The sequence below is a fragment of the Heterodontus francisci genome, chromosome 1 (assembly GCF_036365525.1).
Source record: "Heterodontus francisci isolate sHetFra1 chromosome 1, sHetFra1.hap1, whole genome shotgun sequence".
NCBI classification, from domain to species: domain Eukaryota; kingdom Metazoa; phylum Chordata; class Chondrichthyes; order Heterodontiformes; family Heterodontidae; genus Heterodontus; species Heterodontus francisci.
In genome coordinates, this window is record NC_090371.1 from 65,949,434 (window position 1) to 65,965,475 (window position 16,042).

A 16,042-nucleotide genomic window follows, 5' to 3' on the forward strand; every position below is an offset into this window, starting at 1 on the left:
AAGGAAGATCATTGATGAAGCAGCTGAAGATGGTTCGGCCCAGCACACTACCCTAAGGAACTCCTGCAGTGATGTCCTGGAACTGAGATGATTGACCTCGAATAACCACAACTGTCTTCCTTTGTGCTAGGTATAACTCCAACCAGTGGAGAGTGTTCCCCCGATTCCCATTGACTCCAGTTTTGCTGGGTCTCCTTGATGCCAGACTCGGTCAAATGCTGCCTTGATGTCAAGGGCAATCACTCTCACCTCATCTCTTGAATTCAGCTCTTTTGTCCATGTTTGAAGCATGGCTGTAATGAGCTCAGGAGCTGAGTGGCCCTGGCGGAACCCAAACTGAGCATCATTGAGCAGGTTATTGCGAAGCAAGTGCTGCTTGATAGCACTGTCGACAACACCTTCTTGTGACTATATTATGTTCCAATAACAAAATATAGGTTTCAATTTAAATCTGAATTAAGATAGAAAATACTTGAAGTACAAGTGAAAGAGAAAAGATAGATTAATGTTTGTGGTGAATCCTTTCATCAAGGTTCTGGCAAAGGATCCTCCCTCAAACATTAGCACATCATTATCTTTCAGATGTTAACAGACCTACTGTGTTCTTTAAACATTCTTTGTTTTTATTATAGATTTTCAACAGTTGTAGATTATCTTTTTACCTAGACTTTAAGTACTATCCACTCGGTAGAAACAAGCAAGCCAGCATCCAAATTAAACTCCATAATGTGCAAGCCTGCACGGCTGGCAGCTCCATTTTCAGAAATATTGCCCCAATATCGAAAAGGGAGGCACGGAGGGTGCAGGGGAGAGCAGCAGTGCGTGGAGAAACCGGCAAGGCCGGGTTACGTGGAGGCTCAGCTGATCTTAATGGCAAGGCCTCATTTAAATAGCCTCTGCAGTCTCCAGCTCAGTAGCCAACCAGCTTGACGGTCTGGCTGGTGGATGGGAGCACAAATAAGTGGCAGCGGGGAAGGTCCTCAGAAGTTAGTGGGAGGAAAGCTTGGGCCACAATCAGAAGTTGGTACTGCAATGAGGGGAGGAGGCTGTGAGGTTGGGGCCACAATCAGGGTGGTAGGGGCTTGGAGCTTTGGTTAGGGTGAGGGGAGGCTGTGAGGTTGGAGCTGAAAAAGGGAGGGGTGAGTGGAGACTGTGAGGTCAAGGTTGTGATTGTGTTGGGAAGCCTGTGAGGTGACAGCTGTTATTTGGAGGGGTGGGAGGTGGAGGCTTTGAGGTCAGGTTTGTGATCAGGGTGGTGAGAAGGGAGCTGCACCTGGGGTGAGGAGGCTATGAGGTTGGGACTGTAATTGGGGTGGGTGATGATACGGTTGCTGTGTGGTGGGGGCTGCGATGGTGAAGCTTGGGGTAGGAGACTGCCAGGTTGGAGCTGTGATCGGGAAAGGTTGGGGGAATGCAAGGTAGGGGCTATGATTGGGAAGGGTTGGGAGGCTGTGAAATGGGGCCTCGGGTTGATATTATTGGTCAGGTCCTGCTGGCATCATCGGAGTCGAGCTGCATGTCTAAATCAGGACCCCACTTCCTTCCTGCGGTGTCCTGCTCAGAAGAGCATATAAATTGGGGACATATCTGGAAGGAAGCAGCAGTGGGAAAGTGTCTTCCATCGTTTAAACTGACCACCACTACCCACCGTCCAATCCGATTTCCACCAGGTGGGAGAAATTAAAATCAAGCATATTTTGTTTGAACGAAGGAAATTTAAATCAAATTGAGCCGAGTGAAACCAGCTTAATGTAAGATAATGGCTTTGATGCTGATATTGTACTCTTGTGTTTCTATTCCTGAAATGACAAATTTAAACACTACAGGCATCTACACTGCACTACTGCATGACATAGTTTGAAGCAGCTTTAATGATTATGTCACTTATGGATAAAGACCACTTGAACTCGCTCAAAAGATGATTGTTACAGACTAGTTTGGTGTGTAATTTCAATTTAGAGAGCAGTCAATCCTGATGCTTAAACCAAAGTTTGTATAGTGTAAGGCTAGAACAAGTAATTTCCAGTCTGTAAACTGTTGCCCTGTAGGTCAGAGAAAGCAAGAGTAAAAACTCTGCTGAGCAATGGAGAAGCAACACAGAAGTACATGACAGGTCTGTTTGGGAATTTTTTAGGAAATCTAGAGCAAGAAAAGGCCATTTTGACCCATTAAGTCTGTTCTTTCCAATCAGATCTTTGTCCGTTAATCGGCATCTTCTGATTTCTATTGCAAAGTCAATTCTAAATGTAGTTAGCTTATTTGCCATTAATTCCATGATCCTGAATGTTCACACATGGAACGTTATCAAATGCCTTCTGAAAATGAAAGTGAATAGTATCTACTGGCTAAGCCCTATTTACTATTTTAGTTACCTTCCATCTAGTAGGTTCATGAAGCATGGTTATTGTTTCTGAAATCATAGTGACTGTTCTTGCAGCATCTACAGGTGAATGCTAGCAGATTCCTGTCACATGCTCACAAACATTTTCACAGCAGATTCTCCCTTATAGCAGTGGCGACACTTCATATTGGCAGAGTAACATACAGCTGAACTTTGATTGTTGGGGGTGACTTCACTGGAAAGGAAGCTCGGTCAGGGCCTATATCAAGCAGCCAATCTGAGATTGTCCATTTTACACCCCAACCAAAATTGCAAGTTCTGGCCTTCTGCAGGAGAGATCCATCTAGTCCACAAATCCACAAGGTTCCCTTGGTGCTTTCTAAAAACCTTGAATTTAATTTATTGACAAGAATCTGTCTAGTTCCTTTGTGAAAACCATTTGGGTTTCTTGTTCCACAACCTGTGCCAGTAATCTGTTCGACATCCTTAACACCCTTTTAGTAAAAAGATTGCTCCTGCATTTCCTCTTTTATGTCCTTAATTTGCAAATATAATCCCCTGTGCTTAAACTCTGTACACAGTGGAAAAGTTTACATGAATCCAATTTGTTGAAACATTTTATAATCTTAAACACTTGTGTCATATCTCCTCTCAGTCTTTTCTGATTGAGAGAAAAGTATTGAATTGGCTGTGGAACATACTGATGATATGAAATACACCATAGAAATGGAAGCCTTTCCTTTTCTTGAGAGATGTGAGACTAACTGGTCCATAATTTCCTAATTTATGTCTTGTTACTTTTTTGCATGTCAGATATTAATTATCTTCCATTATTTAAATATTTAAGTATAGCCCTGTATTAAACAATATCAATTGTATCATCACATAAATTTCTTGACCCTCTATCCTATTTCTTATCATTAATGATCTTTAATGCACCACTTACTTTTTGCTCAGTTAAAAAATACTTATATCCTTGCTGTTGATTTGAAAACCTTGTTGTTCTATTGTCCTCATTCTCCTTTCATGGAAATTCTGTTCATAAAGTATAACCCCACATCTTCTGGAAAAATGCTACTACTTCTGAAATTGAGTGGGTAACGCTGTGTTTGAGTTCAACTATATGGGGTTAATTTACTCTCAATGGATCTAAAACTTGCAAGAAGGCTAATTTGACATCTTCGTCTCCCAGTATGACAATTTTGAAAGACTTCAGTAATGCAGATTGTAGTTGTAAAAGAGATCAACATCTGTCAGTTTGGTGAGCTTTTTGGAGGTTTCAGACTGAACACAGTGTAGGTATATTATGGTCAGTGGCACTGAAAATAATCTGAATTATATTTCCCACTTCACTCCTCCAAAACAAATATATTCCATTATATAATTCTAATTCTATTCATTAGTGCATCCTGAAAGTAATCTCTTAAAAAGAACAAAGAACAGTACAGCACAGGAACAGGCCATTTGGCCCTCCAAGCCTGCGCCGACCTTGATGCCTGCCGAAACTAAAACCTTCTGCACTTCCGGGAACCGTATCCCTCTATTCCCATCCTATTCATGTATTTGTCAAGATGCCTCTTAAACGTCGCTATCGTACCTGCTTCCACCACCTCCCCCGGCAGCAAGTTCCACCCACTCACCACATCCCCTCTAAACTTTGCCCCTCTCACCTTAAACCTATGTCCCCTAGTAGCTGACTCTTCCACCCTGGGAAAAAGCTTCTGACTATCCACTCTGTCCATGCCGCTCATAAATTTGTAAACCTCTATCATGTCACCCCTCCACCTCCATCGTTCCAGTGAAAAGAATCCGAGTTTATCCAACCTCTCCTCATAGCTAATGCCCTCCAGACCAGGCAACATCCTGGTAAACCTCTTCTGTACCCTCTCCAAAGCCTCCATGTCCTTCTGGTAGTGTGGCGACCAGAATTGCACGCAATATTCTAAGTGTGGCCTAACTACAGTTCTGTACAGCTGCAGCCAGACTTGCCAATTTTTATACTCTATGCCCCGACCGATGAAGGCAAGCATGCCGTTTCCCTTCTTGACTACCTTATCCACCTGCGTTGCCACTTTCAGTGACCTGTGGACCTGTACGCCCAGATCTCTCTGCCTGTCAATACTCCTAAGGGTTCTGCCATTTACTGTATACTTCCCACCTGCAATAGACCTTCCAAAATGCATTACCTCATATTTATCCGGATTAAACTCCATCTGCCATTTCTCCGCCCAAGTCTCCAACTGATCTATATCCTGCTGTATCTTCTGACAATCCTCATCACTATCCGCAACTCCTCCAACCTTTGTGTCGTTCGCAAACTTACTAATCAGACCAGCTACATTTTCCTCCAAATCATTTATATATACTACAAACAGCAAAGGTCCCAACACTGATCCCTGCGCAACACCACTAGTCACATCCCTTCATTCAGAAAAGCATCCTTCCACTGCTACCCTCTGTCTTCTATGACCGAGTCAGTTCTGTATCCATCTTGCCAGCTCACCTCTGATCCCGTGTGACTTCACCTTTTGTACCAGTCTGCCATGAGGGACCTTGTCAAAGGCTTTACTGAAGTCCATATAGATAACATCCACTGCCCTTCCTACATGAATCATCTTCGTCACTTCCTCAAAAAACTCAATCAAATTAGTGAGACACGAACTCCCCTTCACGAAACCATGCTGCTTCTTGCTAATAAGTCTGTTTGTTTCCAAATGGGAGTAAGTCCTGTCCCGAAGAATTCGCTCTAATAATTTCCCTACCACTGACGTAAGGCTCACCGGCCTATAATTTCCTGGATTATCCTTGCTACCCTTCTTAAACAAAGGAACAACATTGGCTATTTTCCAGTCCTCTGGGACCTCACCTGGAGCCAATGAGGATGCAAAGATTTCTGTTAAGGCCCCCACCAATTTCTTCCCTTGCCTCTCTCAGTATTCTGGGGTAGATCCCATCAGGCCCTGAGGACTTATCTATCTTAATGCTTTGCAAGACACCCAACACCTCCTCCTTTTTGATAATGAGATGACTGAGACTATCTACACTCCCTTCCCTAGGCTCATCATCCACCAAGTCCTTCTCTTTGGTGAATACTGATGCAAAGTACTCATTTAGTACCTCGCCCATTTCCTCTGGCTCCACACATAGATTCCCTTCTCTGTCCTTGAGTGAGCCAACCCTTTCCCTAGTTACCCTCTTGCTCTTTAGATACGTATAAAAAGCCTTGGGATGTTCCTTAATCCTGTTTGCCAATGACTTTTCATGACCCCTTTTAGCTCTCCTGACTCCTTGCTTAAGTTCCTTCCTACTGTCTTTATATTCCTCAGGGATTCGTCTGTTCCTAGCCTTCCAGCCCTTACAAATGCTTCCTTTTTCTTTTTGACTAGGCTCACAATATCCCGTGTTATCCAAGGTTCCCGAAACTTGCCAAACTTATCCTTCTTCCTCACAGGAACATGCCGGTCCTGGATTCCAATCAACTGACGTTTGAAAAACTCCCACATGTCAGATGTTGATTTACCCTCAAACAGCCGCCCCCAATCTAAATTCTTCAGTTCCTGCCTAATATTGTTATAATTATCCTTCCCCCAATTTAGCACCTTCACCCGAGGACTACTCTTATCCTTATCCACAAGTACCTTAAAACTTATGGAATTATGGTCACTGTTCCCGAAATGCTCCCCTACTGAAACTTCGACCACCTGGCCGGGCTCATTCCCCAATACCAGGTCCAGTATGGCCCCATCCCTTGTTGGACTATCGACATACTGTTTCAAGAAGCCCTCCTGGATGCTCCTTACAAATTCTGCCCCATACAAGCTCCTAGCACTAAGTGAGTCCCAGTCAATATTGGGGAAGTTAAAATCACCCACCACTACAACCCTGTTAGCTTTACATCGTTCCAAAATCTGTCTACATATCTGCTCCTCTACCTCCCACTGGCTGTTGGGAGGCCTGTAGAAAATCCCCAACATCGTGACTGCACCCTTCCTATTCCTGAACTCCACCCATATTGCCTCGCTGCATGACCCCTCCGAGGTGTCCTCCTGCAGTACAGCTGTGATATTCTCCTTAACTGGTAATGCAACTCCTCCACCCCTTTTACATCCCCCTCTAGCCCGCCTGAAGCTTATAAATCCTGGAACATTTAGCTGCCAATCCTGTCCTTCCCTCAACCAAGTCTCTGTAATAGCATCAACATCATAGTTCCAAGTATTAATCCAAGCTCTAAGTTCATCTGCCTTACCTGTTACACTTCTCGCATTGAAACAAATGCACTTCAGACCACCAGTCCCGCTGTGCTCTGCAACATCTCCACGCCTGCTCGTCCTCTTAGTCTTCCTGGCCTTATTTACTCGTTCCCCCTCATTTATTTCACTTGCTGTCCTACTGCTCTGGTTCCCACCACCGCCACACTAGTTTAAACCCTCCCAAGTGACGCTAGCAAACCTTGCAGCCAGGATATTTGTGCCCCTCCAGTTTAGATGCAACCCGTCCTTCTTGTACAGGTCCCATCTGTCCCTGAAGAGATCCCAATGGTCCAGATATCTGAAACTCTCCCTTCTACACCAGCTGTTCAGCCACGTGTTTAGCTGCACTATCTTCCTATTTCTAGCCTCACTGGCACGTGGCACAGGGAGTAATCCCGAGATTACAACCCGAGAGGTCCTGTCTTTTAACTTTCTACCAAACTCCCTAAACTCCCCCTGCAGGACCTCGTCACTCTTCCTGCCTATGTCGTTGGTACCGATGTGTACCACAACCTCTGGCTGTTCACCCTCCCCCTTCAGAATGCCCCCTGTCCGTTCAGAGACATCCTTGACCCTGGCACCAGGGAGGCAACATACCATCCTGGAGTCTCTTTCACGTCCACAGAAGCGCCTATCTGTGCCCCTGACCATAGAGTTCCCCCATAACTATTGCTCTTCTGCGCTTTGTCCCTCCCTGCTGATCAACAGTGCCAGCCGTGGTGCCACTGTTCTGGTTGCTGCTGTTTTCCCCTGACAGGCCATCCCCCCAACAGTATCCAAAACGGTATACTTGTTAGAGAGGGGGATAGCCACAGGGGATTCCTGCACTGACTGCCTGCCCCTTGTAGCGGTCACCCATCTATCTGCCTGCACCTTGGGTGTAACCACTTCTCTAAAACTCCTGTCTATGACGCTTTCTGCCACCTGCATGCTCCTAAGTGCATCCAGTTGCCGCTCCAACCGATCCATGCGATCTGTGAGGAGCTGCAACTGGGTACACTTCCTGCAGATGTAGTCGTACGGAACGCTGGAAGTGTCACGGACCTCCCGCATCTCACAGGTGAAACACTTCACCCCTCTAACTGACATTTCTAGCACTAATTAATAAATTAATTTAAAATAAATAAATAAATACTTATTAAATTCTTACTAAATTGTTATAATTAACTATCTGGTCCCTGGTGGTAGATTCCTACTATAAATATTAAATGCTAACTAAATACAGTAATCTCCTCCCTCCGGTTTAGTTACTCTACTTATTAATTAGTTAATTAGGGTTTTAATCAATTTTTATCAATGTTTTATTTTCAAATTCAGTAAAAATTCCCTACCAGCCAATCAGGTTGCAGCTTTCCTGTGATGTCACTTTCAGTTTTATTTTTACCAGAGGTAGGTTTTTTATACTTACCGTTCTGGAACTCCACCCTCCATGTCTTCTCCTAGTCAGCTGTGCTCTTTGGAAGCTCTTGGCTCCCCTCACTGAGGACAGGTAGGAAATGAAAGGAGCTCCTCACTCCCTCCTCACCAAACTTCCTCAGTTACCAAACTTCCACGATAGCACTCTAATTCAACCCAAGTCAGCACTCACTTTTATACTGACTGACTCCAGCCCCTGAAAACTGGTTTAAGCCAATTCTCTAATTAACAAGGTGCAGCTGCAAGCAGAGCCTGAGTGAACCCTGTTTAAAGCTGGTCTAAAACTCACCTTCTCCAACCCTAACAGCAACTGTTAAGTTAATCTGCTAAATAAAAGACAGATTAGTTTTCAGATAAAATTAACCCTTAATTATCCTCAGTTACCAAACTTCCACAATAGCACCCTAATGCAACCTAAGTCAGCACTCTGGTGCAAACAAAAGGACAGAGCACTGGCAAGCTGTGGATGCCAATTGAGTATCTCAAAGCAGCTCCCGGGTTTGCATCTCCCCAAAATTGGGTGATTCAGACACCGAGTCAGCCCACAGGTAAGTCCTGAAGGGAATAAAGTGAATGGGTGGGGAGGTGCAGACCAATAGCATCCTGCTCCTGACTCCACATTAAGATAAGTGCAAAACAAAAAACTTATCTGTTCTTCAACAGCATCCAGCTGTCCCTTTAAGGATCCCCGGTTAGACCACTATGGAGCCATAAATAGTTAGCAGACACAGACGTTAAGCCCCCTGATTAGCATATTCTAGAAGCCTATCAGTCAGGTACCCCAGTGACACAGAAGTTGTCTGCTGCTAAATTGGCAAACACCACAAATCTGGGAGTTGGGGGGGGGGTGGTGAGGTTAAGCTAAGGAGGCTGCACCAGAAATTGGACCCCCCCACCATCCATTACTCACCCAAAAGCTTCCTATTTTTTGTTAAACGAACCTAAGGAGTACAACCCCTTACTGCGTCATTATGACTTTTATCATTCCCTACAGCAGCCTTCTTTACAGCCTGAAGGAGGTTGTAAATTAGTTGGCATGTCACACTAGTGTTGTGAGAAGTGCTATTTCTAAGATTAGGATAAAGGTTTGATGTTAAGAAACAGCAGTAGGAAGTTTAGTGTAAAGCTTGCTATGTTTTGTTCTGACTCAGAAGTGTTTGGTGTTCATGGTGGATGCTAGAAATAAAAATATGTTGCACTACCTGAATTACCATCAAATGCACACAGAAGTGAATGAGAATGAAGCAACATGACTGGTCTGAACTATTTTTCCAATATTATTTATTCCCTAATTACTTTTTAAATTGCCTTCCAGATATATGAAGTACCTGTATCCATATGAATGTGAAAAGCGAGGTCTGAGCTCACCTGGAGAGCTCCAGGCAGCTATCGATAGCAACAGACGAGAGGGCCGAAGGCAGAGTTATGGATCTACATTGTTTAACTACTCCCCTGTGGGGACGCCAACTATCTTATCCTCTCCTAAGATACAGATGCCTACCATAGCTGTATCCACTCATAATGGCAGCCATATTAGCCATGGACATTCTATAAAGAAAGGTATTGTGTTTAGATTTTTATCTCATGAAATTCTGATCGAATAGAACAATGCAATCTTTAAATAGCACAGTGCCACACTATTGGCTTGTAACTTTATTTCTATATTGACACAAGGTGAGATATCCCAGGTGCTCAAAATCTTTTGTCCATTGAATTAACCATTTGATATGTATTATTTGTGGTTGATGTGCTGGGATTTGCACCATAGATCTCTTTGTCCAGGAGTTCATCTCATTGATGGGGAGGATTCGGGGTGAGAGTGTACCTTCATAATAAGGACCTGTGCCATAAAACCCCTAAAAACCCTTGAAGCAATCATATGAGGAACACCACTTCCTTTCCCAATGGGCGTCAGCCATTTCAGTTATCTTCCATCTTTCCTCTATGTGAAGAAAGTTTAGGTCGTTGCTGAGTGTGGGCACTGCAGTTTTCAACCATAGTCGTGCTTCATTAATAACTGTCACTGATAAGTGCTTTTCGAATGTTATTATCTATAATGTGGGAAATAATGGCTCTTGAGGAAGAAGTTGTAACACAAACAAAAGCTTCAGATAATATGATAATAAAAATAGGAAGATCTGAAAGACATCAGAATACTCAGATTAGGTCAATGATTCATTATTCTATGATTGAAATATATAATGTCAATGATTTTTAACATTTTGGGCCATCACTGAGTCCATTGCCAGAGTTGGGTTAAGAATTCCTGAGGCCCTGAGCACAACTTTGTTCAGCCACCAGCACCATCCCCCTCCCCTGCGACATGATTCATTTAAAAAGAAACATGCAGTAAATGTGTGAAGAAATGAGCCGTAGAACACTTACACACTGCTTTAATAATAAATATCACAATATATTGCACTTAAGTAAAGCTGCTTAATTTTGTCACAAACATCATATTTGCACAGTGCCCCTACAGGGGCTCATGTTTTGCTGGGACCTATGAGAACACACCCCAAAGGTCTGTGCATTATTCAGTGCCTGACCATTGATCCTTTGTGTGTTTGTTGTGCTGCATAATGCTATCAAGTAGTACCAGGGGTGAAGGACTTCAGTTATGTGGAGTGACTAGAGAACCTGGGATTGTTCTCCTTTAGCAGAGAAGGTTAAGGGAAGATTTAGTAGAGGTGTTCAAAATTATGAATGGTTTTGATAGAGTAGATGGGGGTGAGTCAATAACCAGAGATTTAAGATGATTGGCAAAAGAAACAGGAGAAGATGAAGAGTTTTTTTTTAACGTAGTGAGTTGTTATGATCTGGAATGTACTGCTTGAACGGATGGTGGAAGCAGATTCAGTCGTAAATTTCAAAAGGAAATTATTTATATTCTTGAAAAGGAGGGAAATTACAGGACTATGAGGAAAGGGGGAGTGGAACTAATTGGATAGCTCTTTCAAAGACCCGGTGTAGACTCAATGGGCCTAGTGGCCTCCTTCTGTGCTGTATAATTCTATGATTCTGTGCAAAAAGATGCCAGAATTGTAATTCAAGCAAACACAGGAATTTATCATTAAATGATTGCAATAAAGGTACAAGTGTTGTTTTTCCTACATGCACCCAAATTATAAAATGTATCTACACATTACAGCCTGTTAGCCTATTATACAATAAATCTAGTTAATGGCATAAGTGCCAATACTTTTACTTTTAATGCTGCATTTGGATGACACACATCAAGAGTTGAGATAATATAATTTACTCCATCCATTGCCTGTTCCCCACTCCTTCCAGTTTTGATTCTGTGTACCTACCTTTGTAGGCCTAGGTCTCTTAATGCCAGGGAATGCCAGGGAATGAGGGTAGTGCAGTGGATGTGGTCTACATGTACTTTAGTAAGGCATTTGACAAGGTCCCACATGGCAGACTAGTCAATAAAATGAAAGCCCACGGGTTACAGGAAAATGTGGCAGGTTGGATCCAAAATTGGCTCAGTGACAGGAAGCAAAGGGTAGTAGTCAACAAATGTTTTTGTGAATGGAAAGCTGTTTCACAGGGCTCAGTGTTGGGTCCTTTGCTGTTTGTGGTATAAATGATTTGGACTTAAATGTGGGAGGCATGATTGGGAAATTTGCTGATCAAACAAAAATTGGTCATGTAGTTGATAGTGAAGAGGATGGCTGTAGACACCAGAATGATATCAATGGTTTGGTTGAGTGGGCGGAAATCAATCCAGAGAAGTGTGAGGTAATGCACTTGGGGAGGGCAAATAAGGTGAGGGAATACATAATAAGCGGGAGGATATTGAGAGGGGTAGAAGAAGTGAGAGACCTTGGAGTGCATGTCCACAGGTCCCTAAAGGTGGCAGGACAGGTAGATAAAGTGGTGAAGAAACCATATGGAATGCTTTCCTTTATTGGCCGAGGTTTCGAATACAAAAGCAGGGATGTAATGCTGGAACTGTATAAAGTGCTGGTTTGGCCACAGTTGAAGTATTGCATTCAGTTCTGGTCATCACATTACAGGAAGGACATAGTTGCTCTGGAGAGAGTGCAGAGGAGATTTACACGTATGTTGCCAGGGCTTGAAAGTTGGAGCTATGAGGAAAGATTGGATAGGCTAGATTGTTTTCCTTAGAACAGAGGAGGCTGAGGAGTGACTTAACTGAGGTGTACAAAATTATGAGGGACCCAGATAGAGTAGACAGGAAGGACCTGTTTCCCCTAACAGAGAAGTCAATTACCAGGGCGCACAGGTTTTATGTGATTGATGGAAGGATTAAAGGGGACATGAGGAAAACCTTTTCACCCAGTCACAGAGCCCTCTACAGATCATCTGAGAAATTTGTGTGCAGGACATGCAACTGTCTATCTCCTTAACCAAATAGATTGAGGAAATCTTAATGTGTAGCACAGAATCTGAACCAGGAAGTGTAATTTAAAATATTGAATTCATTGTCAACTCAGGTAAAGAAAGTGAAATAAAGAGAGAGAAAGAATGTGAAATTGAGAGAGAGATAAAAGAGACAGAAAAAAAGTATAAAAATGTTTTAGTTAAATCTTTTTAAAAATCTCCAGCAACAATTAAAAGCTGAAGGAACGAGATTGCACATTTGTAAAAGTCAATTTTCAGTGCCAAAAAGGTTGTTTGGCAGTAATTAAGACTCACCATCCTGTTACAAGGGTACTTAGACCGAAATGGAGGAGATCTAACTCTTTTTTGGCAAGTTTAGTACCTATCTCTGAGTTAAGTACTGGACTTTCACGCTGTTCAGTGCAATTGAATGGTGTGTCAAACAGCAAGATGCCATTTTCGGGAAGCTTTTGTAGAAGCAGGGCATCTTGTACAGCAGCTTTTGAATTTTCAAGTTAACTGCACATGTGCAGTTGCCAGAAGTTGCATTCCAATTTGTACATCGAACATTTGAGTGCTGTTGGCTCCACCATTACTTTTGCTGCAAAATCCATCCTGTTATCTTTACGCACTCTTGGAATAATAAAATGCAGTGCCTCTCCAGGATATAGACATGTCCTCCCTATAACCAACAAAAACAGAACAGCAGATACAAGGAATTTGAAGATACTTTCTGATAAGTAACGAATATGTGAAGAAAAGTGAGTGTGCACTTCAGACTTAATGGATTCCTGCCCAAACAAGATGAAAGAACCACTGATCATAGTCACAACGGACCTAAAAGTGATGTTTGCACTTTTCTGACGCAAACAGGCTAAAGATATTGAGTGCATGAACAGACAAGTCTGTGCATGTTCCACTGGTTAATCTGGGTGTAGATTTAAAGTGATTGGTAGAAAAATTAGAGGGGAGTTGATGAAAACATTTTTTCACCCAGAGGGTGGGTGGTCTGGAACTCACTGCCTGAAAGGGTAGTTGAGGCAGAAACCCTCAACTCATTCAAAAGGAGTCTGGATATGCACCTCAAGTGCCGTAATTTGCAGGGCTACAGACCAAATGCTGGAAGGCGGGATTAGAATGGGTGGATAGTTTTTCAGCCAACACAGACAAGTGGCCTCTTTCTGTGCCTTAAACTTTCTATGATTCAATGATTTTAATCAGAGCTATCTCTGGTAGGATTCCCAAGTAGCCCAGGAGCACACCTAAACTATTGCTGAGACATAAGGCAGAAAAATACCCATCACCACATCTTTAGAATGGGATTTCTTGTCCACTTCAAGAAAGGTCCCTTTTTTTGGCTCCACCCCCACTTCCAAATTTCGCAGAATTGTGCAATTCATGTTATTTTCAGATTGACACCCGTGCAGAGAAAGTACTTCCTTCTCACTTTAAGCTGCACCTTGCTCAATAAAGTGCAGAACAAACTGCCTGTCCTTTCAGAATGGGATTCTTTGGTGGTTATAAGCTAAAGGACATGCAGTGAGGGTGGAGGGGGCTAAAAATTAATCTATCCAAACCTCCTGGCAAACATTTTCAAAATCCTATTTAACTCTTAGTGGCGATTTTAATTTTAAGGATGACTAATCAGATTTATTTGCATTTCTATAATCCTACAAAATCTTCCTCTTGTAAACCTCACGCTAGACTGGACCCTGATGATATTGAAAATTGAAGTCTATTTATGGATTTGGTAGACTTATTAGCAGGTCTAGAGGCATTAATTAAAATTAATAGTTTAAAAAAGCTACCAAATAGATTCTAAAAGAGGGAATAGAATTTAATTTTTTTAGATCATGGATGGGCAGCTGTGACCTGTTGCTTGCAATTCCTGTGCCATGTGAGAACTCCAGGACACTTCACGTGTCTTGGGCAACCACGTGTGTAGGAAGAGTGTCCAGCTGCTTCAGCTTGAGCTCAGGATTTCTGAGCTTGAGGGAAGTTGGAATCACTGCGGAGCATCAGGGAGCAGGAGAGTTTCCTGGATCATACTTTTCAGGAGGTGGTTACCCCACAGGCACTAGGAGTTCAGGATAGTAGGTGAGTGGCCATCCCGAAGATTAGGAAGAGGCAGGAGGTGCAGGAGTCTTTGGGGTGTGCCAAAGGGTGTGCCACTGGAGACTGCTGGGAGTGATGATACCATGAAGGAGTGCAGTCCAGACCATGGCACCAATGAGCAAGGGATTGTACAGGAGGGAGCAGCAAAGTGTAGAAACGCAGTTGTTATAGAAGATTCCATAGTCAGGGGACAGACTGGCATTTCTGTAACCGTCATTGTGAGTTCTGCATGGTGTGTTGCCTCCCTTTGCCAGGGTAAAGGACATCATCAAGAGTGTGCAGGATATTCTGCAGTGGGAAGGAAGTGAGCCAGAAGTTATGGCACAAATTGATACCAATGACATAGCAAGGGCAGATATTGAGGTCATACAGTCAGATTTTCAAGAGCTAGGGAATCATCCTTCCTGCATCTATCCTGTTGAGCCCTGTCAGAATGTTGTATGTTTGAATGAGATCACCTCTCATTCTTCTAAACTCCAGAGACTAAAGGCCCAGTTCATTTAATCTTTCCTCATAGGACAATCCCTCCATTCCAGGAATTAGTTTGGTGAATCTTTGTTGCACTCCCTCTAAGGCAAGTATATCTTTCCTTCGATAAGGAGACCAAAACTGACACAATACTCCAGTTGCAGTCTCACCAAGGTTCTATATAACTATAATAAGACAACTTTACTCCTGTACTCAAATCCTCTTGTAATAAAGGCCAACATACAATTGCCTTCTTAATTGTTTGCTGTACCTGCATGTTAGCTTTCAGTGACTCACAAACAAGGGCACCCAAGTCCCTTTGAAGTTCAACACTTCCCAACCTCTCACCATTTAAGAAATACTCTGCATTTCTGTTTTTCCCACATAAGTACATTACCTCACATTTTTCCACGTTGTATTCCATCTACCAATTTTTTGCCCACTTGCTTAGCCTCTCCAAATCCCCTTGAAACGTCTTTGCATCCTTCTCACAACTCACACTTCCTTCTAGTTTTGCGTCATCGGCAAATTTGGAAATATTACATATAATCCGCACATCCGAATGATTGATATATATTGTGAATAGCTGAGGCCCAAGCACTGATCCTTGCTGAACCCCACTAATCACAGTCTGCCAACTTGAAAATGACCTATTTATTCCTACTCTCTATTTTCTGTTCGTTAGCCAGTTCTCCCAATCCCATGTGCTCTAATTGCGTTCACTAACCTCTGATGAGGGACCTTGTCAAAAGCTTTCTGAAAATCTAAATATACCACATCCACCGGTTCCCCCTTATCTATTCTGCTAGTTACATCCTCAAAAAACTCCAACCGGTTTGTCAAACATGATTTCCCTTTCATAAATCCATGTTGACTCTGCCCAATCGTACCATTATTTTCTCAGTGTCCTGTTATCACATCCTTTATTATAGATTACAGCATTTTCCCGATGACTGATTGAGGTTAACAGGTCTGTAGTTGCCCGTTTTCTCTCTCCCCACTTTCTTAAATAGTGGGGTTACAATTGCCTTCCAAACTGCAGGAACCATTCCAGAGTCTACAGAATTTTGAAAGATGACCACCAATGCATCTACTATCTCCA

At 42.8% G+C, this 16,042-nt stretch overlaps 1 protein-coding gene across 5 annotated transcripts in view; it reads left to right on the forward strand.

Moving 5' to 3' along the window:
* LOC137369825 (AT-rich interactive domain-containing protein 3A-like) overlaps positions 1–16,042 on the forward strand; it is a 529,509-nt gene that overhangs the window by 481,097 nt on the left and 32,370 nt on the right. For all 5 annotated transcript variants that reach the window (XM_068031397.1, XM_068031405.1, XM_068031432.1 and 2 more), the window contains exon 5: positions 9,323–9,567. In XM_068031397.1, the coding sequence (XP_067887498.1) occupies positions 9,323–9,567 (245 nt within the window). The remainder of the gene's footprint in view (positions 1–9,322; positions 9,568–16,042) is intronic.